Source organism: Poecilia reticulata, linkage group LG23 (genome assembly GCF_000633615.1).
Source record: "Poecilia reticulata strain Guanapo linkage group LG23, Guppy_female_1.0+MT, whole genome shotgun sequence".
NCBI classification, from domain to species: domain Eukaryota; kingdom Metazoa; phylum Chordata; class Actinopteri; order Cyprinodontiformes; family Poeciliidae; genus Poecilia; species Poecilia reticulata.
The window spans coordinates 2731499-2756878 of record NC_024353.1 but is presented as its reverse complement, the minus strand read 5'-3'; the positions used below and the strand labels follow the sequence as shown (position 1 = coordinate 2756878).

Sequence of the window (25380 nt, the reverse complement as noted above, 5' to 3'; positions counted from 1 at the left end):
GTGTGCAGTTTGCATCTGAGATGGCGCACTTTGAAGTGCAACCAGCAAAGTCAGTTAGAATTGATTTTGCGGAAATTTGCAGGAGGTTTCATTGTCAACTTGTCAGTTTCATGTGATTAACCAACAAGTTTAAGGAAAATGATGCGCGTTTTTCCAAGGTTCTCGTAGATACATGATCTGAAAAGTGTGGCGTGCTTTTATATTAAGCCCTATTTTCTCTGCCACCTCTTAATCCAGGCTTCTGAAACATAGGCGGGTAATATGGACCTCAAATTTTACTGCAATTCTTTGTGGTACCATTATGATGATTTTTTTATGTAAATGACAACATTTATAGCACCACAAACACAAATATTGTTGTTGAAAAACATTCCGATTTGAAATAAGCTTCTTCAGGCTCTACTTGCTTCAAAAAAGTTATTTATATCACTAAACACAAAACAGTAGCTGCTTTTAATCATATATTTTTTTAATTTACTCATATTTATTGATGCTACCGTGGAAATGAATTTTTCCATTTTAACAATAACAATTAATCAAAATGAAAGTTGTTTTTTTTGGAGGGGGGGAGGGGATGGGGTGGGGAGGGTTCAAAACTTCATTAAACATTTGCGGCTCTAAACAAGCTGTATGCATCTGGACTGAGGGCAAAATTCACTCTTGGTGACTAGAAAAGAGCACATGCATTCTAAACATATGACCAGAACTACTTTAGATCAAAGCATATTCAGATGTTGAATATGTTAAACAAAAAGAAGAATTCATGTTTACCAAAACTTTCCAATTAATCTGAAGAAGAATGGGCAAAAAGAAGAAGCCTTTAGATGTGCAAAGCTGGTACAAATACACCGCAAATGACAGAATTTCAGCAAAAATATTCACTGAGGGAGGCACATATGTAGAACAATATATTACAAATTTTTATTTATTTATGTATTATAATTGTTTTTAAAGCAGAAAATAAGAAAAAAATGATCATTTACCTTATGGTCCACAGTAGCAAACTACTTTGTGTTGGTTTTTCACATGAATACGTCACAAGAGACATAAACATATTTTTGGCTCAAATGGACCCCCGTACAAATGGAACCCTTCAGTTTTGCCACTTAAAATCCCGAAAAGTTTATTAGATCGTCATAGTTTTGGACAAAGAACATACTGCGGAATATCCAAATCACTCCTCTGCCTTCTTATGGCATTTAGATAAAGTATCTTAGTGATTTATCTCCTTTTGAAGCAAATACCTGCACAAGATCAGGCAAGCACAGGAGTCTAGACTTGAACAGCTGACAGGAAACGCAGCTATCACATGAAATAAAAGGAGAGGATTACAAAACCAGAAAGAAATTTCCTTCACATGTGGTTTGGATGTTTCCCAAAAACAACAAGTGTCGTTAAACAGAAACTAAATAAGATATCAACGTCTTAGAACAGAAAACTGAAAGTAGTGCGATTTAACGGTGGAAAATCCACAAATTAAAGAAATGAAACACAAACTGGCGGAAAACAGAAGTCTGAACTGTAAGAAACCAGCTCAGGAATTTTCAGGAATTAATCATTAATCAGCACTTTGGAGATGATGCAACTTTTCATCAAAGGTTTGGGAGTAGCTGCTCTGATTTATGTTGTTTTATTTTCCCTTGAGAGCTTAAGTACTGGGTGGATTTCAAAAAGGAGTTTTAAGTGTCTCGAGATATAAATGTGTATAAAAATAACAAGACGCACACCAGTGGACTGGGTCTGAGGTTCTGTTGTTGCACAAACTCGTTGAAGATTGCCCAACTTGGCGACTCTTTAAAAAATAAACACATCCTTACTCAGGCTTGATAGCAGGAGCCTGAAACTAAACACTATTTGTTTCCTTAGGCAGATAACTCCAAACACTGGAGTATAACATTAGAAGACAATTATTTACACTTCTGCTTTTGCACATGTGCATAATTTCATCTTACTCATGCAGATCCTGCAAGATCATTGTGAGCAAGATCAACATTTCCTCTCATTGGGCAACCAAGTCAGTTGTGTTTCCTGTGCCTTTTGTTGCCCCAATGTGGCCTTAAGAAAACTATTTTGTCGTTTAATACACATTAACGCAAACAGTTATAAGGCCTGAAGATCTGACTTCATATCATGTTTTACTTTAGGTTCTAGTACATTTTAAAACTGCTGTGACTTCAGCGCTGCTCATGTTTCACAGGATGTTTTAACGAATAAGATGCGTACGTAAAATACGAGCTAAATATTTATAGAGAATACAAGACAAATAGTTGAAGTGACAAATAAGGCTAGAATGTGTTTGATAAAGTTAAAAGCCATTTCTGCTTTTCAGTTGTTTCAACCCAGAACCGCCCCTCTACGTTCGGCTGCTGTCTTTTATCTGAGATGGCTTCGGATAGGTATTTTCTGAGCCTACGTAATAAAAAGAACCGTAGACAACTTACCAAGCTTTCATGCTCTGATAACCTCCAGTTAGAGCTTGTCTTTTATTTTCAGAGATGGGGGAGATAAAGAGAAGAGACAGAAGGCAAGTTTTGACTACAGGTTCTGCACACAGGTCATCTAGTCCTTTCTCTCAAGGGTGGAGGGAACAATCAGTTATCTTGCAGCAGAGACATTCTGTGAGAGCGGGACAAAAGTCTTCAACACAGGAGTCAAAAGATTTAACACAGACAGTGAAAGGCCAACACTTAGTGATATAAGGCAGCTATGGTACGATCAATAATCTATGCACATGTAAGAATGATAACACATAATATTTCCAACAGTTTCAACCCACGTGACACTGTTTTTGAGACACATTTTAAAGTTTTATAAATACCGAAGCAACATGTAATTTCAGATAACTGAACACAAAATAGTTAGCTAATTAAAGCAATACAAGACAAGAGGAAGAATGACGAAGATGAAAAACATAAAATAAACTGACAAAAACCTTCAAACAATGCCTAAAAACCTCCCAAAATATGTTACAATAATACAATTTGAAAATAAATATAAATTTAAAACTATTTGTGTACGAAGAATCAAAGCAGTGAAGCAGAGTCTGTATTTTTTTACCTTAATATTTTGTCTAATATTTATAAACAAATATCATTACAGCCTAAAATATGGAATTCTGAATAATAAAAAGATTTAAAAAATATTTTTTGAGAAGGTGGTATCTTATAAAGCAATTTCAAAGGGTCCCACAACTTAAGTTTCAAACACCTAATTTTGCTTACAACTAAATTTAGACTACTTGCCCTGCCAATAAATAAGAGATATATATATGAGGTAAAACAAAACACATTGACATTTTTGAAATTTTTTATTCAGTCAATTAAATTCAAGGTTGATCATTTTGGTGCGACAAAATATTAACTGTAATTTGATCATCTTCTTGATTTAAAAAAATGTGCATCAATAATTATACGTAATTATCCCTTTGAGCAATTACAAAGCAAAGCAAAATATCTGTTCAGATAAATGAAAATAAATTTAATTTAATTTAATTTAATTTAATTTAATTTAATTTAATTTAATTTAATTTAATTTAATTTAATTTAATTTAATGCTGCAGAGTAATAGCAGAATTTGTAGTGGAAACTTCTCCCCACCAGAGGGCAACATAGAGCCTTTGCCGGAGAAGCAGCACCTCGGTTCCAGCGTCACCGCCGCCGAAGAAGAGCGAGATGCGTCGGTTGTCATGTGCAGTCGATCGGGCGGTCAGCTGACGCATCCGTCTCGCTTGTGATGTTTACTTACTTTTGTCTTTCGCTTTAACAGGCGGTTGTTTCGACTTTTTTTGAATGAATGCAGCGCTATGCTCGACCCAGGAGAGTCATGGTCGTCGTGAACTCGGTGCTGAAGCTGCTACAGAGGCAGACCTACACCTGTCTGTCCCACCGATACGGTCTCTACCTCTGCTTCGGGGGGCTCGTCCTCATGATCGTTTCCGCCTTTCAGTTTGGAGAGGTGAGCCTACTTTGGTTTCGCATGTCAAGCTTGTAATGGCCTTTTCTTAATCTTTCTTTTTTAAGCCAAGGAGCTCTTAGCCTCAAACCGGCCTCTCTGGCTGCTGACTAAAGAGTAATTCCAACCAAATTTCAGTGAAAAAAAACGCCAATTTAAGCAAATATGCTCCTTGAGGAGCAGGTAGGTGTTGTCCATCGGTATTCAGGGGTTATTTTCAGTCTTTTGAGTGTATCGAAAAATTCGTTCACCCAAATAACCTTGTAAAACATACAAAAAATTGGAAAAGTAGTCATACTCTTTGAACTTGTTCACATTTTGTCTTGTTAATTTAATGTGACTGACCAACACAAAGTAGTGTGTACCAAAGTAGCGTACCATGTCACTTGAATATATGCAAAGCAGTGTTGTAGTTGTCTTGGTTTTGTGTCATATTTGGGATGGAGAAATGTGTTAATTGCATTTTCTCCCCATTCAGGTGGTGATGGAGTGGAGTCGCGACCAGTACCATGTGCTTTTTGACTCCTATAGAGACAATGTCGGTGGGAAATCGTTCCAAAGCAGGTAAGATTTTTACATCTATTACTGTAAATCATCTGGCTCCATCTCACCCTGACGTAAAAAAATATATATATTACTGTTTTTACAAGTTCTTATATGAAATGTATGAACATAAAAAAAGAAAAATAAGTCCAAAAGAAAGAAGAATAACGCAAAACTTTATTGCTTATGTCCAGAATCCTGAACTGTGGCATTATTTCATAACACGATGGCAATACTGGATGACAATAGTGAAAGAAAAGTCGCCAGTTTGAAGAGTTAATAAGATCAACAAAAAGAAAATCCTATAATATCTGCCTCTTTTCTCCCAAAAGTACAATCAAACAATAGAGATTTACACAGATAAAACAACTTTTTATTAGAGAGTTGTACAGTTTTGTGTAGAACATAGTGTTAGTGAATGGAAGCAGCTGAAAGTCTTATCTAACCAGTCTCAATGCGTTTTATTTTGGAGGATCTTGTTGCTTTAAAGTAGTATAGAGTATTGATTTAATGTTTTATTTAGGGAACTGGTCAACATTTTGTACTGACAGAGGATAAATAAAAAGTAAAAGCTAAACAAAGCTACATATTTCTTACCTGAGCAACTAAGATCCAAGAGTTAACACTGATTTTGAGATAATTGCTTCATATGAATTATAGATTTTCTGCCTCTAATTGCTTTACATTGTCAATTTTAAATGATTTGGTTTATCTTGTTAAAAACAGTTGAGCTTTGCTTTGCCTTGAGAGGGTATCAGGAAAAACAGGATAAGGCGAGGCAATGTCTGAACAAACACTACACTAGATTCCAGACTTGACAGAAATCCGCATTAGGGAGATGAACAGGATCACAGCCTTGCATCACTGATATGATGTTTTATTTAACTTTCAGACTCTGCCTGCCCATGCCTATTGACGTTGTGTACACATGGGTGAACGGCACAGATGTGGCTCTGCTGAAGGAACTGAAGGCGGTCAAAGAGCAGCTGGAGGAGGAACAAAAAGCTCTGAGGTAGCAGACGCTTCACCGCAACTGTTGGAGAGCAGCCTGTTTGCTCGAACTCATGCTGAAAATGGAAACGTGCACCTTTTTTTTTCTTCTCCTAATCAGTTCAAATGCTTCCACAACAATAAAAATATTAGATTAGTTCTCAGGCATTTCTTGTAATCTTGATTGTTTTAGGCTGTAGATATTTTATGTGTTCTTTGTAAACACAAATTAAATGTCGTGCACATATTTTGTAGATTATTGTCTTTTTTTTTTTTTTTTGCACACAGGGAACAACTGGGAAAAAATGCGAATGACACCACAGAAGTGCCAAAAGATAGGTGAGTTCATCTCTGTCTTTTTCACATTTTGTCATGTTTCAACCATAAGAATGTGTTGTTTTACTAAAAACAACACACTAGCAGTAAAAGAAATTATTGGTCTTTAAGTTCACAAATGTTAAATATGTTCAATTTAATTATATTTTCAGGTATTTTATGTTAATGTTGGTTTATGGAAATGATTTTCAGCATAAAAGAGGAATAAAATGCTTTTTATTTCGTAAAGATTCCTTTATACTAACATATTTATAAATCAGAAGTAAAAAGATGTAGGATCTTCACATTTAAAATTAAATTCTAATTAAATCTTAAAGAAAATCCAGTGTAACTTTGAGCTTTCACCATTGAAGTAGGTGTGTTATTTATACATTAATAAAAATACTTTAATACCTGAAGAACTTAAATTTAAAGAGTATTATTCTGTATTATCTGTATTATTTTGTAGAATGAGATGAGCCTTTCATATAAATTTTGAAAATTAATATATTTAGATACCATAGTTTGAAGCTAGTTACTTTTAAAAGCCTGTTTAGATAATAAAAACAGATTTTTACATAATAACTTAAGAGAAAAACTCCTAGAATGACCATTTATTGTAGCAGCCATTATCAAAAACATTTCCTTTTTTTACTCCGTAAGAACTTTTCACAATCTTTCTGCTCTTAATGAGCTTGAGCTGCTTTGAAAAGAAGAATAGGCAAAGATTATATTTTCTCTGTGACCCTTAACCCCAAAGAACCCAAGGTACATGCAACACTTTTCCAGACTTTTACTTCTCCAAAAATCTGAAAATCATAAATTATTTTCCTCCCACTTCTCCATTTTGCATAGATATTTATTGGTCTGTCATGTAAAATCCCAGTTAAACAAACTGAGGACTCTGATTGTATCAGAACAAAATGTGTGTGTTATCTTTGTTGCGTTGTGGTTTGCACTTTCATGCAATTTTCAGTCATTTTTGTCTGAATGTAAAGATTTGTGTTAAGCAGTTGCTGCAGTTTGTCACATTTATCCAGTTGGGCTCAAACTGTTTTAGCCAAAAATAACGACGATGTCTTTGAGGTCGGGTTGTCAGAGTTGCAGGCTGTTCTCAGAGTAAAGCAGCAGCGTTCCTATAACAGGAAGCCGGGGTCGGTTAAACCACAAGAAAACAAAATTCAGACGTCTGAACTGATAAGGTTCCTAAAAGATAAGGTGTGGTTTGTTGTTTACTTATAAATAAAACAAACCTTCTAAAAAATATATATTGCACATGTTTTAAGAGACATCTTATAAACCCAGGTGATAAATAATCTGCGGACTGATTTGTTGCAAAGTTTGGACTTTGGCTTGTGTGGTTCCTGTGTCGTCTGAACTCTTCGTCTTCCTCCTCCTCTGCTTCGTCAAAGTTTAACCACAAACACCAGAGCTGCTTCATGCAACCTTTCATGTCGGCTGAACGTGTGAACCTCACTTTCTTCACACATAGAACGGCGCAAGCGCAACACAAAGGAAGAGGGTCTCTCCCTGGATGTGCAGATGTGTTTTATTTATTCCCTTTTTCATGTTTTGCCAGTGATAAGCCTGAATGCCTGCTGTCCCACTGCGTCGTGGCGCCCATGCTGGCGCTGGATCCCGCCCTGCCGGCCAACCTCACCCTCAAAGAGCTGCCAGCGGTCTCTGCCTCCTTCTCTGCTGCCAAAGAGCTGCTGATCATGAAGAAACCTTTCCACCTGCCCGTCAGCGTCTCCGTTGTTGTCTTTCATTCGCAGGCTGATGGTAAAAAAAAAAAAGAAAAAAAAAGCTGCTTTTGGGAGCTGAAAAGGTTTAAATTTAGCAGAAAATGTTAGGGATGCAAACAATTAATCAACTTCTAAATAATTTTTGATTAATGATTTATTAGGTTAAAATTAGTTACATTCAATTAAACAATAACGTCCGTTAGACCTTGTTGTAGTGTTGCAGTCTGGCCGCCATGTAGCACAGGGCGCCGCTGAATGACGCAATTAAAGATGGCGGATGGTGCACTCGTGAATGGGAAAGAGAAACGGTTCAAACAGGTTCAGATGTAAAATGTGGGATTTTACATCTGATTGTGATCCCACAGATTTTTACATCCGTGGGATGTAAAATGTTCTGTTTTGAAATATAAACAGTCTTGATAATAGAGAAAAATCCGGTTTTTAAGAAAATGACCGTTTATTACTGGATTGTTAGACGATTGATAAGGTCAATGAACTTTACATTTAACTCATTAATCGATAACTTGCATTCCTAACACTTTTCAGACCTATTGTGTAATCTGAAAAGTGGAGTTTAAACACTGTTGTTTTTGTGCCCTTTTGTCTTTTTCAGCTGATAAAGCCTATAAGGATCTTTCCAGGGAAGTCCACAAATTTTCTGTTTCCAGATGCTATCTTGTGAGTTTCTTTACCTGTTAAAATTCTTTAAACTTAACTTTACTACCTGTCCTTTTCTTTCGTGTGGTGTGAAAAAAGTGTTTACACTCATTTTGATACAGCTGTAAAACAACCTTATTCTAGTGCGAAAGCTTGTGTGTGTGTGTGTGTGTGTGTGTTTGTGTGCGTGCGTGTGTGTTTCCTTTAAGCACATTTATTTTCGTAATTTCAATTATGAAATAGATACGCAGCTAATGATACAACAGAAAAGAAGAGGCTCAGTCAAAGTACAGATCTTGACCTGATTAAAATGTGGTGGCCCTTCAATAGAGCGCTGCAGAACCAAATGGGCACAAACTGAGAGTTATATCTGCTGAAAGAAACTAAGAACATATCTCTAACGTTTTTATTCTGTTTGTCCTTCAGACGACGGATAAAGAGGCTCCGGGTCTCATCCACATGCAGTCTCTGGCCTACCTGAGCGGCTTCCCGGCATCGATCAAGGATACGGAGCAGCTGCGAGTCAAACTGCCTGCGGCCATAACCGGCAAGATCAAGCAGGTAGGAGCGACCCAGAAATGGACGAAGGTCTCTGAAGAAGAATTTTGTTCTGACATGCTGGATGTGTTATCTCTTGGGGAGAATTACGTTAACCAAAACTATAACATTTCTATTCCCAAAATCTGTAAAAATAGAAAAGAATAAAATTTTGGGAAGTAGCTGGATAAGTTGTTATACATATTTAGCCCAGCAGGGGGCAACGTTGCACTTCTGATCAAAGTGCAGAAAGAGCTTTGACTTCTAAACTGCATTTGTTATGCGACCTAGAGAATGAAAAACATATTTTTTCATGCATAAAACACTGAAAGAATATTTTTTATGTACATAAATTCTACCGTTAAATTTCTAACAGCAACATGTTGTGTACTATAAATTTAACAGTTTATGCCTCTTCAGTAGCATCAGCACTCACTTGATGAGGCTTAAAACACAGCTAAAAATATTCCCTCTATTTTTAACTATTACTTTGATGTGAGGATGAAAGCTCTTTGTTTGGCTCGGCGTCTCGCAGTTTGAGTATTTTGGGACGCAGAAGTGCCACTAACGAGTGTGGAGTGATGCGGCATAGTCAAAGAAAACAAGCGTGGCGCGGAGCGAACCTGCCGCTGCAGCCTTGAACAGGGCGGCTCTGATGATGCTCTCACATGGCTGATGAGTTTCAATAACATCTTTCTTAACTGGCTTAGTTTATGATGAGAATACAAATAAATGTTATACAACAGGCTTAGCGAATCCGTGTACACCTAGCATTACCTAGTTGGTATTTCGGTTCATTAAGGATTGGTTGAGCAAACGTCTGCTGTGTTTAGGTTAATTTAATTGAGTAATTTATCCAAAATAGTCATATTTTTTTTAATTGAACACTTATCATAGTAGTAATTTTATATAAAATGTACATTTGACTTTAATTAAAGTAAACATTTTCTTTGAATTCTGTCAGTATACACCTAAAGTTTGGTTGGTTTTGTGTAGTAAAGTACATTTTTACATCTGGGAGGATAAAAAGGCAATGATCCACTCAATGGTGACACAAACTGGAAGTAAATTATCCAGCTTATTTTCTATATTTTTTTTCCACACTGTTTAATTTTATATATGTATCTTGAGCTGAATAGAAGACACTTTTGTTCTGTTGAAATTAAATTGAATTGGCTGGCATTTGCGAAGCAGCCAATCCAGGAGCTCCATTTATTTACCTTGGCTCTGATTGGCTGTAACCCCAGGAGCATAGATAAGGAAGATGTAGATGTTGGCTATTGATATTGATGCATATTAAAGTATTTTTGGTGTTTGAATTATTAACATAGGCAGTTATAAGCATCTTTATTGGGAGTTGTGAGATTTTAGCTATTCTCCTTTGAATGTTTTTTTATATAAACCATCCTCGGTAAACTGTACAATAAAGAGTATACCCGTTAAATTAGATTGGACTTAATTATTTATGTTTAAAATCTTACATTTTGGTCTCTGACCAGCAAACAGCTGGAGAATCAGCCGATACACAGCTGTTTTAGTGGCTGATGCACCATTTAACCCACATATTATCATCCCACAAACCAGTTGTCCCAACGTTCCATGAACTGGTCCAGGTTGTGTGATAATATCCGGCGATATTCCGGCTGTAACTGTATCTGTGTGTGTGTGGAGGGCTAACATTAGAACAACTGTTTGTTGTGGCCCCATGCCAGTCTGCATGCTGAAAGGTCGCCAGTATGTTTGTGAACCTGGAGAACCAGCTCTGTCTCCCCGTTCCTCGCCTTTTCTGGGTCCTCATTTGATGATTTATCGTGGCGTGCGAAGTCCAGACCAGACGACGGACGACGCTCTGCTCTGCGTTGGCTGGCCGTTCCTGTCTGGCGCGGCCTCCGGCTGCACAAGCCTCCACACAATGCACGGTTTGGGTTTCAGGGTGTTTCCTGGTGTCGCTGGGCCGCTTCTTTGAAACGGGGATGATCTGCATAGTGCGGCCGGTGCGTTTCAGCGCTGAGGGCAGCTCTGTATTTATAGCTGAGTGATACGCTGATGGAAGTTGGACTACAAGCCCGATCACCCGCCTGATGAGTCCTGCCCCCATGTTTGTGTACGAGCCTGATGAGCTTACATGTTTATCTCACTGGGTATTTTAAATCCCAGCTCCTGTGGTTACAAAACAAACCCAAATCATAACCTCTTGTTCTACTATTTATATATATATATATATATATTTGGAAAGAATAAGTTTTCTTCTGTCGGTTCTTCTGAACCAAGGGTGTCAAACTCATTTTCGTTTTAGGCCAAATCAAGATCAAGAAGGATCTTAAAGGGCCGGTTGTGCCAGAATGTATTGATAAAACCTGTTAACAAACTGTTGAAACATCTTTTCAGTCCCTCCAGGATTTCATAATACTTTTTGTGATATTTTTGCAATAAAAATCTAAGCTTTTATGGTACTAAATTGGAAATAGTTGTGCTTATTTATGATGGTAAATGCAACTTTTTATATAGATGATGGGCTGTAATCTGACATCAAGTAAAGGCTGACACAGCTGTTTAGTACAAGTAAACAGTTTTTACCAGTTTTTGTGAGAAATCAGCTATAAACTCCCTATTATGTATTGGCGCAAAAAGGTTGTGATTTGTTGATTTTGTGTGAATTTTCACGATAATTCTGAAGAAACTGGAGGGACTGATTGATACGATTTGGCAGTAAACCGATAAAAACTGCAGTGATTTGATTTAATAAAATAATATTTAAACTCACTTAGTGTTTAGTCTAGAATCTAGACTCTAGATTCTAGAGGGACACATAAAAATCTTTGGCGGGCCGGATTTGGCCCACGGGCCTTCAGTTTGACTCGTGTTCTAAACAAACCAAACTTTTCCTGATTGCATTATCCTGAATCTAAACAATTAACATCCTGTTGAGTCTGGCAGCTGTTTTAAATGTTTTCCAATCAATAATCGTTCTCTTTGTAAGATATTTGACTAGAAATGGTTTGAAATGTTGTTTTTAATTTTCCCATTAATGGGGAGCAACAGTAGCTTCTCTCATCTTTCCAATTTGGCGTTGTGTTGACACACATTTGTATTCTCCAGAGTTAGTCACTTATAACTGGGTGATATGGCTCAAAATATTTCCAATTTCTGATTTTAATTACTCTTTTTCTTGCCTTTATTTTTTTTTAAGAAACTACAAATGACAGAAAATAATTTCAAAAGGTGACTTTTAATTAAGTAATCCCTTCTGCGAGTTGTACAACGGAGTATTAAGACCAGGCTACAAAATTTTAATTACAAGAATATATTTGTCTTAAAATTACAAGGAAAAAGTTGTTTTAATGAGAAAAATTCTTCCACAGTTATCTGGATGTGGCAAAAACATTAAGCCCACATTCCTGTTTTTAAGCATATTTTTTTATTCATCTTCTGTCATGTTCTAATTTTAAATGTCATGTTTTCATTAGCTGTATGTGAAAATCATCACAGTTAACTAAAATAAATGTAATGTGCTCCATTTTGTGATAACGTTCCTGAAATAAATTAGGTTTAAATAACATTCTAATTCATGGATTTATCAAAATTGTTTTTGATAAATCTAGACTCTTAGTTTAGATTTTAGGGTATAAATTAAAGGAAATTAAAGTATGTATTAACTGGTTTGTATGTTGCGTTGCTGGAGAGCTGCAAATCCTGCACAACTTCTAAAATTGGACAAAAAAAAACAGTTTTGTTTCTTATCATTCTTTTTTTTTTTATCTGTAGATAATCTCGTCAAAAGTGATTGCATTAAATCACTGCTTGCACGATTTTAATGGTTTATCTTGGAGGGATTATCAGTATTTGTCAGATTCAAGTGTATTTGCAGATAAAACGATTTCAGTTCCTGACGCTTCCTGTCCTCGTTTTCTGCTCTGATCAGTAACTTGCATCTCTCCACCCCTGCAGAAGATGCAGTTACATACAGGCTAAATAAAGAACAGAGTTTTTTTTTCTTTTTCTGTATTTTTTTTAAAAATCATGCAGCCACAGTGGCAACAGTCTGTAACTCCAGTTCTTGTTATACATTTTACAAATGTGACAGCACTAACATGTCTGCATGCGTCAACTCAACACTTTTTCATTGACGCGTGCCTCTCTTGACACACCTTGGCTCAGTTTGCCTTTTGTTAGAACTATAGAGTCCCGTGACCCACGGCTTGTTGTAACCCTTCCACTAAATCCTTTTCACCTCAACAAGAGCTGAGGAAAAGCGACAAGTCGAGGCAAACCGTGAGCGAATGTTCGAATCGGAAACAAGTATTTAAAGATTAAAATGAAATTAAAGGCTGCTTTTTTTTTATCCTGAAAAGCTCATATATCCAGTTAACTTTTGGTCTGTCATCTTCGTTTGATGCGCTGCTGTATTGATGTTTTTCTGGTTTTATTTCTGTTTACTACAGTTTGAGCTGTATTCAGAGGCCAGCATCGCCCTGCTTCAGCTGAAAACCCAGCAGGATTTCACCGATCTGAGTCAGCAGGCCAAAAAGAACCTGACTCTGGATGGGAAAGAGTTGAGCATCAGCCCTGCCTACTTGTTCTGGGATCTCACAGCTATCTCCCAGGTACGCCTGGATCTGGAGATCAGTTGTCTGTGAGATCCGTAGAGCTTTTCATCAATCATAAATGCATTTGCCCCTCAGTCTAAGCAGGATGAAGATGTATCTGCAAGCCGATTCGAAGACAACGAGGAGCTGCGCTATTCGCTGCGCTCTGTGGAGAAACACGCCCCCTGGGTGCGGCACATCTTCATCGTAACCAATGGTCAGATTCCCTCCTGGCTCAACCTGGATAACCCCAGAGTTACCGTGGTGACGCATCAGGCAAGCCTCGACCCTTCCTACACCAAGCTTCTCCTACTTCCACACAGAGGGGATTCTTATAAAGAAAATTATGATGGATTATGATTTAATGTGTGTGAAAATTGTCCAAGGAAGAAAATACTTATAATTAAACGTTTATTAATGGGTTATTATTAGATAAAAATTAGTTCTACTGGAGCAAGGAACTAGTTCCAGTAGAACTAATTTTAGTGTTGTCGTGTTGACTGCCATCCGCCAGAGGGCGCCGCTGCTCATCTTTAAGCAAGCGGAGACGTTGATGCAGTAACAAAGATGGCGACCAAACCACAACGGTAAAGAGTAAAATGGTCCAAACGGAGTCCGGTGTGGGATTCAAAATGCACTTTATGCGGTTCTGTTTAGAAATACAAACATTCAACAAGTAAAATTTCATATTAATATCGGTCATTCAGCCGAACTGCATGACAGAGCTGCGTCAACTTCTTAATTAAAAATTACAGATTTACCAAAGGTGAAGATAACATGTCAGAAAAGCGAAGGGGATAACGGAGGAAAACTAACGTGATAAAAACAAACATGATTATTGTGAGTTAATATATTTAATCTAGTAAAGTGTAAACATCCCTTCAAGAGTAACAACTTCTGTATGAATATATTTTTCTTCATGGGGAATTAAATGTTTCACATATTTACTCTTTTTCATCTTTTGTTTTTCCCTTTAATAACTTTAGAGGTCCCTGTTTTATTGTGTTGTACAAACAAGTCTAAGTTTATTCAGTTAGTATTTAACTCAGATGAGCTCACACAAAATAATACATTTCAATTAAGTTTTTTTTTATTCGGCATATTATGAAAAATGTAACCCTTCTTGTTATTGAAAGACTGTCGACCCTCTATATGAAAAATATCGTATAACTTGCTTCCTTATGATTCTTTATTTCAGGATATTTTCCTGAACCGCTCCCAACTTCCAACTTTCAGCTCTCCTGCCATCGAGACGCACATCCACCGTATCCCAGGACTCTCCCAGAAGTTTATTTACCTCAATGACGATGTGATGTTTGGCAAAGACGTTTGGCCAGACGACTTCTACAGCCACTCCAAAGGACAGAAGGTGTCGAGAGCAACAGGAGAAACACAGAAATGTTTGGTTTAATACCTCAAATCTCAACTTCACTCCTTCAATCAGGTGTACCTCACCTGGCCGGTTCCTAACTGTGCCGAGGGCTGCCCAGGATCCTGGATTAAAGACGGATATTGTGACAAGGCCTGCAACAACTCGGCCTGCGACTGGGATGGAGGAGACTGTCTCGGTGGGGACGCGCTCTCTGTTATTTATGTGTTAATAAGCTGGTTTGATGTTTAACTTATGTTTAATTGTCTCTGACAGGAACAGCAGGAAACAACCGCTTTCCTGCAGGGAACGGTGGTGGAGGGCCTGGAGGAGCAGGTGGACCGGTGTGGCAGATCGGCGGTTTTGGAGGAATTGGAGGGACGTCGTACTGCAATCAAGGCTGCGCCAACTCGTGGCTGGCAGACAAGTTCTGCGATCAGGCCTGCAACGTTCTCTCCTGTGGGTTTGATGTCGGCGACTGCGGCCAAGGTGTGTTTACAATCGATTAAAAAAATTTATCAGTGCTAGTGCTGTGATTCATCACTATGCTTAACTTTGTACACTTAAACGTAAATATGCACAAAAATGTTTCAGAATCTCAATTTTCCAAGGTCTAAAGAAGTAATTTTGCTTTAAACGTTAGTTTAGAAATGCTAAGTCTACACTGTGTTTCAGTGTAAGGGTAATTCATTGTTTCAGTGTAGTTTTATGGAGACACCCATCAGGAGGGCCAAAACACGAATAACTATTTATTTAACCAATCAAATCACACGGATCTGTTTAGCAGGTGAAAATTATTAATTGGCCTTTCTAGTCACACAATTATCCTAAATAATATCTAAATAGCTTTAGCGCTACATAGCTAAAACATAGCTATTTAGCTATGTAGCGTAGCTAAATAGCTTAGCTACGCTACATTTTTGGCTCTGTTATGCGTTCTCTATTTAACTTATCAACTTATTTTATTGAACCATTATAGACTACAAATTGCAAACAATTATTTAATTATCAAATTTTTTCCTTTATGAAGACTTTTTTTTGTGTGTGGAACATCTAGAGATGATGATGGAAAACCCCAACCATCCTTTTTAGTTAGAAGCTTCCTCAAATTCGCTGTAATGTAGACGGCTACAGGAGATCGTTCCTGCCCACAGCCATCACCATTTACAATAACTCTCTGAATTAATGAGTTACAACAACATTTAATTTCCCTTTGGGATCAATAAAGTATTTTTGAATTGAACTTGTTTTGTTTGTGATCACTTCTCCCTTTAAGCAAAACAATGAAACGATGTTGGTCTTTTCAGAGCACTTTGGCGAGCTGCACCGTGTGACTCTGCTCAGAAACCAGAGCCTCTACACTCTCCCTCTGGGCGAGACCAGGCCGTATTTCAGCTTCGACAAGCTGGCTCGCCGAGTCTCCGAGGCCCACGTCAAGGACAACCCCGTGGTCCGACACACATCCGTCGCCAACAAGTGGAAGAGCATTCACCTGCTGCTGTACCCGGGGCAAAACGCCACCCAGGTCCAGTACAACGTCACCTTCCAGACAGAGGGTGACACTCTGTTCACCATGATCTTCAGCGTCGCAGTCGACACGCGGGAGATTCCTCAGACTAACGCCACTCGGGGCGGGAGCAAAGAGGCAGGAGAGGAGTCTAAGCTCACCCCGACAGCTGAGCCAGTTTTCCCATTCTCGGATATTCCCGAGGAAAAACGAGGGCCGAAGATCCAGAAGAACCATCCTGCTGAATCTCAGGCTCTGATACAGGTTCCTTTGGTAAATGTCTCGGTTTTACCACTTGTTGTGAGGAACGAGCTGGAAACGTTGGAGGAGAAACTTTTAAATGGTGACATTACGGTGAAGGGATACAACCTCACCAAGGCTGAGCTTCTAAAGCCGTATCGCAGTCTGACTGACACCAGCGTTCAGCCAGGCAGAGTCCAGGATAAGGCCTCCAAAGGCCTGGAGGAAGACAATCAGATGAAGAATAATCAAAACTCTCATCAGAAAATCCCAAAGGAGTCTAAACCTACCCCTCCTCTCATGCCGGTCCACATCGATAGTAAAATAAAAAGTCTTTTAAGTCCTGAACGTTTTCCTTTGAATCCTGTAATTGAGAGGCCCAAAATGTCGAAACTTCACAGCAACGTTTCCCAAAAGAGTGAGGAGATTCGAGGGGAGCCGCCTGCAGTCGGGAGGAAGCTCCAGCACTTCGTCTCCTCAGATCGAGGCTTTCTGCCGTGGGAGAGGAGGAAATACTTCCAGGCCTTGCTTGAGGTAAGCAATCAAGAAATCAAGAAATTTTCCAAGTAATCTAAGAAATATTCTAGAAAAAAATATGGAAATTTCTGAGTCTGACCTTTGAGATTAATCTCAACATTTTTCAGTGTTTTGGCAGAAATTTACTTCTTTTTTTAAAAATCAACAATGGTCCTAATACGCGTTTGGACACAACAGAACATTATAAAGTGTTTTTTACATCCCACACCAGATTTTGTTTGAACCTTTTCTCTTTCCCATTCTGGTATGGGTCTGCCATGTTTGTTTTTCTTACAACTGATTGTAAGAAAAACAATCAGTTGTTTTTCTTACAATCAGTCTAGTGTAACCATTTGTTGCTGCAGCTGCTTAATTTCCACTGCAGAACTTAGCAGAAGTTAAAGTTAGAATTGACCAATGCCCTCTGCTGGATGGTGGCCAAACTACGTTACTAAAAGAAGGTCTAAATGAACATCTTTGATTAACCTATTGGAACAAATTTTAATATAATAAACTATTAACCAACAACTAATTGTAATTGCTTGCACCCCTGTCCTAAACATTTTTAGGATTTTACTCTGAAGGAAACAATTTAATTCCAAAGTATGTCAACTTTCCCAGGAGGAGGAGCGTCTTCTGAGCGAGTTATCGTACAGGACGGACAGTGGAGCGACCGAGCGAAAGCTGCAGGACACCTTCGCCGACTCGCTGCGCTACGTCAATAAGCTGCTCAACGGCCAGTTCGGCTTCACGTCGCGCAAAGTCCCCGCTCACATGCCGCACATGATTGACCGTCTCGTCATGCAGGAGCTCCAGGACACGTAAGGGACAATTTACTGCTTATTTCTTGGGTAACTGTATGGTTGTGAATGTGTGTCACAGCAATAACAGCCCCACAAACACAAATGCTGCTCTTGAAAAACATTCCTGTTTGTTTCTTTAGGACATAAATCATATAATGAAATGTGATTTATATAATTAAACTGCAAATTGTAACTGCATCTAATCATATTTTCAAATTTACTGATATTTATTGATTCTTTCATTGAACAGTGACAAAAATAGTAAAACTAAAAATCCTGACAATAAGGACAGTTTTAAAAAAGAACATTAATTGGAATGTATTATGACAACAATAAATCTAAATTCTTACCATTGTGTGAAACTCAACACGATAAACAATAAGCGGTACTATTTTTGTCCATCCGTAGTTAAAATAATGGCATTGAGGGTTTTAGCAATAGCTTCACTTTTCCTATAACTGTTTGTTTCTGAAAGGACGACTTCTTTAATCGAGCTGACCTGCTTTTTTCAGATTTCCCGAAGAGTTCGACAAAACCTCAGCGCACCGCGTTCGTCACTCTGAGGACATGCAGTTCGCCTTCTCCTATTTTTACTTCCTGATGAGCGCCCAGCAGCAGCTGAACGTCTCAGACGTGTTTGACGAGGTCGACACCGACCACTCCGGCGTTCTGTCGGACAGAGAGATCCGAACTCTTGCCACCAGGATCCACGAGCTTCCCCTCAGCCTCCAGGTCAGTCTGACGATCTGATGCTTGTTTTCCTGGAGAAGCCTTGTCGGGTTTTGATGTTTTTACTCTAAATGTTAAATGTAGGATCTGACGGGTTTAGAGCAAATACTGATAAACTGCTCTAAAACCCTCCCCACTAACCTGACCCATCTGCACCTGGTGAGCCCCACGCAGGAAGCCTATTATGATCCCAACATGGTGAGCAATTAATGAATTTGACATTTTTGTTTAAATTTTATTGCAATACCTAATTATTTTATTTCCAGCCTCCCGTCACTAAAGGCCTGGTCCTTCACTGCAAACCCATCACAGAGAAAATTCATAAAGCTTTCAAAGACCAGAACAAATACAAGTAGGTCACAGATTCTATATTCATCGCTTCCTTAAATGTTTATTTCTTTAAATGCTGAGATGGAGCGGCTTCTTTGACAGGTTTGAGACAATGGGAGAGGAAGAGATCGCTTTCAAGATGGTGCGGACCAACGTGTCCCATGTGGTTGGCCAGTTGGACGACATCAGGAAGAATCCCAGGTGAGAAGGAGTTTCCACAGCAATTGATTTTATGTGTTTAATTCAACATCAACAGGATCTCCACACATCCTTAAAAAGTCTTAAAATAAAGCCTTAAAAACTCTTAAATTTATCATAAAATATCTAAATTGTCTTTAAAAATATTAATCACATGCAGGATTATTTAATGCTGTGTCTTTTATGTAGATTTTTTTCTCTTATGGGACTTTTCTGGTAAAAGTTTGAGTCAGTTGCAATATCTTCATTGCGTTCCAAGTCGAGGCACTTGAGGCTACCGCTAACCAGCTGTTAATATACCTTGCTAGCTACCTAGGTAGCTAGCTTTTTTTGCTTCCATCAGGGGTAAGTGCAAATTTGTCACCAGTAAGCTGAACTGTGTAGTGTGAGAACAAATCTGCTGCCAAGAGCCACAAGCAGATCCTAGAAATCTCACAGTTGTGGTATAAGTGTTGAATTTCATTCATACTGGTCTTATAAAGGTCTAAATAAGTCTTAAATTTGAGTTCGTGAAACCTGGAGAAACTCTGGTTACGTATAAGTAGGAAGCAGGAGGAAAATCCAATATGGTTTTCAAAATAATTTACAAATATAAATGTAGGTCATCTATATTTAGTATAATCTGAGTAAAAATACATCTGTTTTGCTTGTAGCTAAAATCCAGTACAGCTTTTGTAACTCATTGCATTGGATCGACAAGTTGCTCAAATGCTTATTAAGCAGCAAAAATAGTGAAATTCATGCTTATGTGTTACACATGCTAAAAAAATGAAAAATGTGCTTTAAAGTCAAGGAAAGTCCATACCTTATATGGGGCTTGTAGGTTAGGTCATTGTCGAGAATTTTCATACACTCAGATGCTCAGAATATGTAGCAAAAAAAATGCAAGAAACAAATCTAAAAATGCGAGTTTAGAAAAGTCTGGAATGTGTGGAAAGCCGGTCAATGTGACCTCCATTTGTCACCAACAGGAAGTTCATCTGTCTGAATGATAACATCGACCACAGCCACAAGGACGCTCCCACTGTGAAGGCCGTGCTGAGAGATTTCTACGAGTCCATGTTCCCACTGCCGTCCCAGTTCGAGCTTCCCAGAGAATACCGCAACAGGTTCCTGCATATGGAAGAGCTACAGGACTGGTAAGTTATCAAACTGGGAACAACTGGGAAGTGTTTGCACAAAACAAATGTGTAGCTAATAATTTATCAGGCTTTTTTAATCTAAAAAAAATATGTTCTCTTGCTTTCTTTTCAATAAAAATGAAATTTCTGCTGCTAGTTGCACAAAAAATTAAACTTTTCCCTTTAAGTGGGAGATTTATTGCTCTGGGAAAAATGTGCAATCGACTCTGGAAAAATGGGCCTGCAAAAATGCGTAATTGGTACTGGAAAATTAGCGAAGTAAAAATGTGTAATAGGTACTTTAAAAAAGCTTTGTGAAAACGGTCACTGGTAAAAATGTGCATTCAGTGTTGGAAAAATATTGGATCACCGAAGTAGATGCAAGTAATCCAAGTGTGTTTGTTGCACTTGTGGTTGCCAAGTGCTGTATCTTGTGGCTTTTGTCTCTAAAAGAGTTGATTTATGAATCATTAGCGTCCTTACTGTATATGAGCTGAATATTGAGTGAAGAATTTACGGCTGTCATCACTTTGACCAAGGGTTGCCATGTTGGACGCGTGGGAATCTCTCTCTGGGGCATTAAGGCTTCTTGTCAGGGATCCCTGCTCCTGTTGGCAGAGCCTGCAGCTCTGAATAGAGACTTTATTTAGACCGAGCAGCTTTAGATGGGTAGCTGAAGCAACCGCCACAAATATTGGCTTTTAAATATGTGGGAAAAAAATCACTCTAGTGTAACCATTTGTTGCTGCAGCTGCTTAATTTCCACTGCAGAACTTAGCAGAAGTTAAAGTTAGAATTGAAGACCCTGGAAACATTTAGCTTGTAAATCATGACTTCTTGGTTCCATTTGTTATAAATATGATGCAGCACAGAGGCCTGTTTCTCTTAGTCAACTTTTAAAAGGGGAAGGACAACAAAACATAGTGTTCAAATCAGGTAGATGTCTTGTTTTTCTTTCAAACTTTTTCTTTTTATTCTTTCCAACATTTTCCTTCTTTCAAGTTTCTTGTTTTTTCAAACTTCCTTTTTTTATTTTTCCAACTTTCTTCCAGATTTTAACATTTTATATTCCAGAATAACTGTCTGGTCCTAAGAACTTTAGAAAATTGAGTCTGAAAGTTTCCTGACAAGAAACCTTCCTGGTGGATCTGATGTAAAAGATCACATCTCACTCCTGCTGTCCAGTATGGTAGAGGATCCGGCATGCTGTGGGTCTGCTTCTCTTCCAAAGACCCTGTGAACCTTTTTGAAGTTACAGATGCATCTTCTCTGTCTCTGTTTATTCAGTGAGGTGTTTGTGTTTAATCCAGGAACAAACAAAAAGCTTTAACGACTTAACACCGTTGTTTTCCAGGCGGGTTTACCGGGACAAGCTGAAGTTCTGGACCCACTGCGTCCTCGTGACTCTTGTCGTCTTCACCATTATGTCCTTCTTCGCCGAGCAGGTTGGTGCCCACCTTGGACCTCCTCACATTTAAATAGAAATAGATGACATTTGCTCCCACACATCCTTATTTCCATGATTCATGCTTGTGTTATGATTCAGGCCTTCAATAGAAATTTCAACTCTGAGCTCATATGTCAAGTCGGAATGATTATCTGGGCCAGAACCCGACTTAACAGAAACGAAAGACCCCCAGACATCCTGTATGAAAGGCGAAACCCGACCGCCTTTGTAGATCTGGATCAGACTGCACTGTGATTTATTTTAGGCTGCTTTGTTGCCAAGATGGTTGATTCTGTTTCTTGAACGCGACAATAAAGCCGTTTCCTCGTCACGCTTTTCAAATTTAGGGAAGGAAACCTGATTAAGGAAATTTAGATGAACCGTTTTCTACCCAGGCATCACTTCTGTCCTGATCAGAAGGTTTTTAGTTTCTTCTCAGCTCACTCAAGGGAAGGTTAGCAATTGACCTCAGGAGAATCTCTCCTATCACCTCACTGGGACCAGAGCTCCCATTGAGGAATGTGTCAATCATTTAGACAGCAGGTGATTTTCTTGAGATAGACTTAAGAAAGATCAAAAGAGTCGTCGTTTTACTCTGCTTCCCTGGACCTAACGAGGTTTTTACAGCGTTTGTACAAAAGTTTCCAAGTTGGTTTGGTTATTTTTCAGATTTGTAAAAATATTCAAATGTCCTAATTTTATCTAAACATTATCTAAACGTTCTTCTTTCCTTCATGATGTCCCACTCTTTCACTTTCCTTGTCACTAACTGCTTTTCCGTTGACCGTAAAATTGTACAGTCTTTATGGAAACACGGCAATTAAAAAAAAACAACACATTTTTGTACCTGAACCAAAATGTATATGTTTTGCACTTTTTTCACATCACACGTGTCATGTGATCATCAACTAGATGTTACTACTGGCAGAAACACAAAGAAGACAACAGGAAGTGGTTGGAGGATGATTACGTGGCATGTTTTTAATGCCTTATCCTGTGAACAAACTTATTCACGTGTGATTTTAATCACAATTCTTATTTAACAGAAACACAGCAATTGCAAAATAGTGTTTTTTCGATATTTGCGGAATAGTGACAAATTTCGTGCACATTTGTAATGGAAACACGGCTAATTCTTAACGTTGGTTGTGTCCTTTCTTTACACACTCGCGCCTTTACACATTGTTCTTCATTGCCTCCTTCTGTTTTTCCTTTTCTTTGCAATTCTAGTATTACATTACATCCTTCCATCCTTTATTTTTTTGGGTTCTACCTTCTTTTCTTCTATCCTTCCTACCTCCTTTCCATGTGTCCATTCCTTTTTTGTTTCTTGGGTTCTGTATTCCTTCCTTCCTGTCCGTTGCTTTTTCAGATAACATATTTAATGCCCACCTGCTGTAGAAACACACTGAGTATAAAAAGTACTCAACCCCTTGAATGTTTTACCCTTTTTATTGCTTTTACAAATCAATAATGATGAACATAATTTGGATTTTTTTTTTTTACATAGAAAATGCAAAAAAAAGCCTTTAATGAAATTATGCAATCAATCAAATTTTATTTGTATAGCACATTTCAGCAGCAATGCATTTCAAAATGCTCTACATAATTAAAATAAAAACAGCAGTAAAGAGAGAGAGATTTTGGAAAAGAAACTGATTTCTACCAAATAATGACAATAAAATATGAGTATTTAACATAAAATTATAATTTGGAACTTTTTGTCTACTTTGAATTTCTGTTTATTCTGTTCTACAAGTGACTGCATAAATATTCACTTTTACTAATAATAAAGTTCGTATTTGAACAAAAAAAGTCTTAAATGTTCGTGTGAAACATGTTTCATTCTGTTTAATAGTTTTAAAAATCTTGAAATTTCTTTTAAACAGTTTGATTTGTTTTTAAAAGATGCATCAAGTATGACCAAACTAGTGATAATTAAAGAAAAAGTGACATGTTAGCCATTTTTATGAAGTAGTTACATTAATCAAAGAAACTTGCTTTTCTTTTCTTTTTCTTTTTTTTTCCAGAGCTGCAGAAAAGAAGTGCTGTCCACACATTAATTATTTTGCTGTTTGTAATCATGCAGAGTTTACATTTTTTCACCCTTCTTCCTTCCTCCTGCAGCTCATTCTGCTGAAGCGGAAACTGTTCCCCAGACGCAGACTTACCAGAGACAGCAACCCAGAGCGAGTGTAAAAGAGGAAGACCGTCTTGTCCTCCATGAAAGTCGTCCTCCACGCCTTCTGCCCTCATAGGAAGAGAGGCCAGGAAGCAATCTGGGTGGACGCAACAGTCTGGACTGCTGAGAGCAGCATTCTTCTGAATGTGGGAAGATACTGCAGCCAAACTAAATCAAGAAGTTGAATTTTCTTCCACTGGGGGCATTGAAGTCAGACACACAGCACTCCTGCATCAGATCCTGCCTTCGCATTGACTCAGACAAATGTACTGTTAAATTATGAAACTTTTTCCAGCAAGTTGTATTATAGGAGGCTCAAATTGCACCTGTATTTTATAATGGTACAAACTTCTAGAATTTTTTGTTTTAAGGTAAATATGTTTTTGTGTTTAAAAGACATCTAAAAATGTCGCCTTTGCTGCTGCGAGTATCTTGGGAGTCAAAAAAAAGTGTTGCTTTTACAACCTTGTATTTTTGTTTGTTTTAAAGATGTAAAGATTTGGGTACATGTATTTAAGTTGTGGCCGTTTCAACCTTTGCTGTCTTGGAAAACATGAAGTGCCTTCGTTGTTTATTCCTGTTGGATTTGAACATTTTCTTTTAATTGTCACCCACACCTGACCGGGTTTACAGAAACAATGAGTCAGATGCTGGTTGCCATCATTACTGTATGCGATTGTTTGATGATGTGCGGTATTTCTGCGGCCTTCACGGCTCCCGTAGGTGTGTCCCTGTGGGACTCGGCAGACTCGCTTCTGTCTGACATTCAGACCACCTCAACATGTTCTCTAACTTATTTTCACTTATTGTGACGGCGTCTAATGCATTGGTAATGTCTTATAAATTGCTCATCATTTTTTCAAACTCCCGATTGTCCGTTTTAACAATTTTCTGGATTATATTGACAGAAATGAGAGCGATTAACTCGGAACATATAGTCTGACTATTCACTTCAAAGCTTCGTGCAGGCTTCCTCAAATAGACCAAGATTCTTCCGGTAGAATTTCAGCCGGGCCAATCAGCGAACAGAATGAGAAGTTTAAACGATTACGTCATCGATTGCTTTTTCTGCCTATAGCAATGGCGGCGGTACGAAGCCGTTCATCCCGTGTTGAATTAACTTCAATAGCCATCTTGTTCGGCGCGGTACTTCTCCCCATTTGTTGTTTACAGCGCAGGCGATTTCCAGTAAGCTTCATAGCGCCTAAGTGGCGCATTACATAACGGGCAAATGTTAGCGGTTGGGTGAAATTTCAAACTAAATAACCAAGAGTCCAGACTTCCTTACAAAGCAAAACGTGTAACAGTTGACTCTGGAATGGACTATTCAGTAAATATCAAGGGTGCCCTTTCTTTTATTACTTACTAAATAATCCAATTTTAACGTCTTGAGTGTACAGGACTTTTTTTTTTTAAGAAGTACTGGAAGTCCAAGTGTCTGATTATCGTCTAATATTGCTCAGCATCAGTTTGAAGAATGTTTTGTATTATGCGAGAGACGATTCAGTGCCATTCAGTGTTCCGAGATGCTAAAGAACATATCTGGGAATGGGAATTTTCAGTGGTTTGTCACATTTAAATAAATTTTTACTGGGTCAGTCATCGTGATTCTTC

General features: G+C 38.2%; 1 protein-coding gene across 1 annotated transcript; it reads left to right on the top strand.

Annotated features, from left to right (window-relative positions):
• The first annotated feature begins 3657 nt into the window (after positions 1-3657).
• gnptab (N-acetylglucosamine-1-phosphate transferase subunits alpha and beta) lies at positions 3658-25368 on the top strand. The gene is made up of 21 exons (XM_008400534.1): positions 3658-3954; positions 4430-4515; positions 5387-5506; positions 5773-5823; positions 7379-7581; positions 8158-8222; positions 8628-8762; positions 13181-13342; positions 13421-13600; positions 14523-14693; positions 14769-14892; positions 14970-15182; positions 16001-16974; positions 17578-17777; positions 18272-18491; positions 18573-18686; positions 18755-18840; positions 18921-19019; positions 19988-20155; positions 21492-21582; positions 23712-25368. Exons 1-21 carry the CDS (start codon positions 3793-3795, stop codon positions 23781-23783), a joined length of 3696 nt encoding a protein of 1231 aa, XP_008398756.1. The 5' UTR covers positions 3658-3792; the 3' UTR covers positions 23784-25368.
• The last annotated feature ends 12 nt before the right edge of the window (positions 25369-25380 follow it).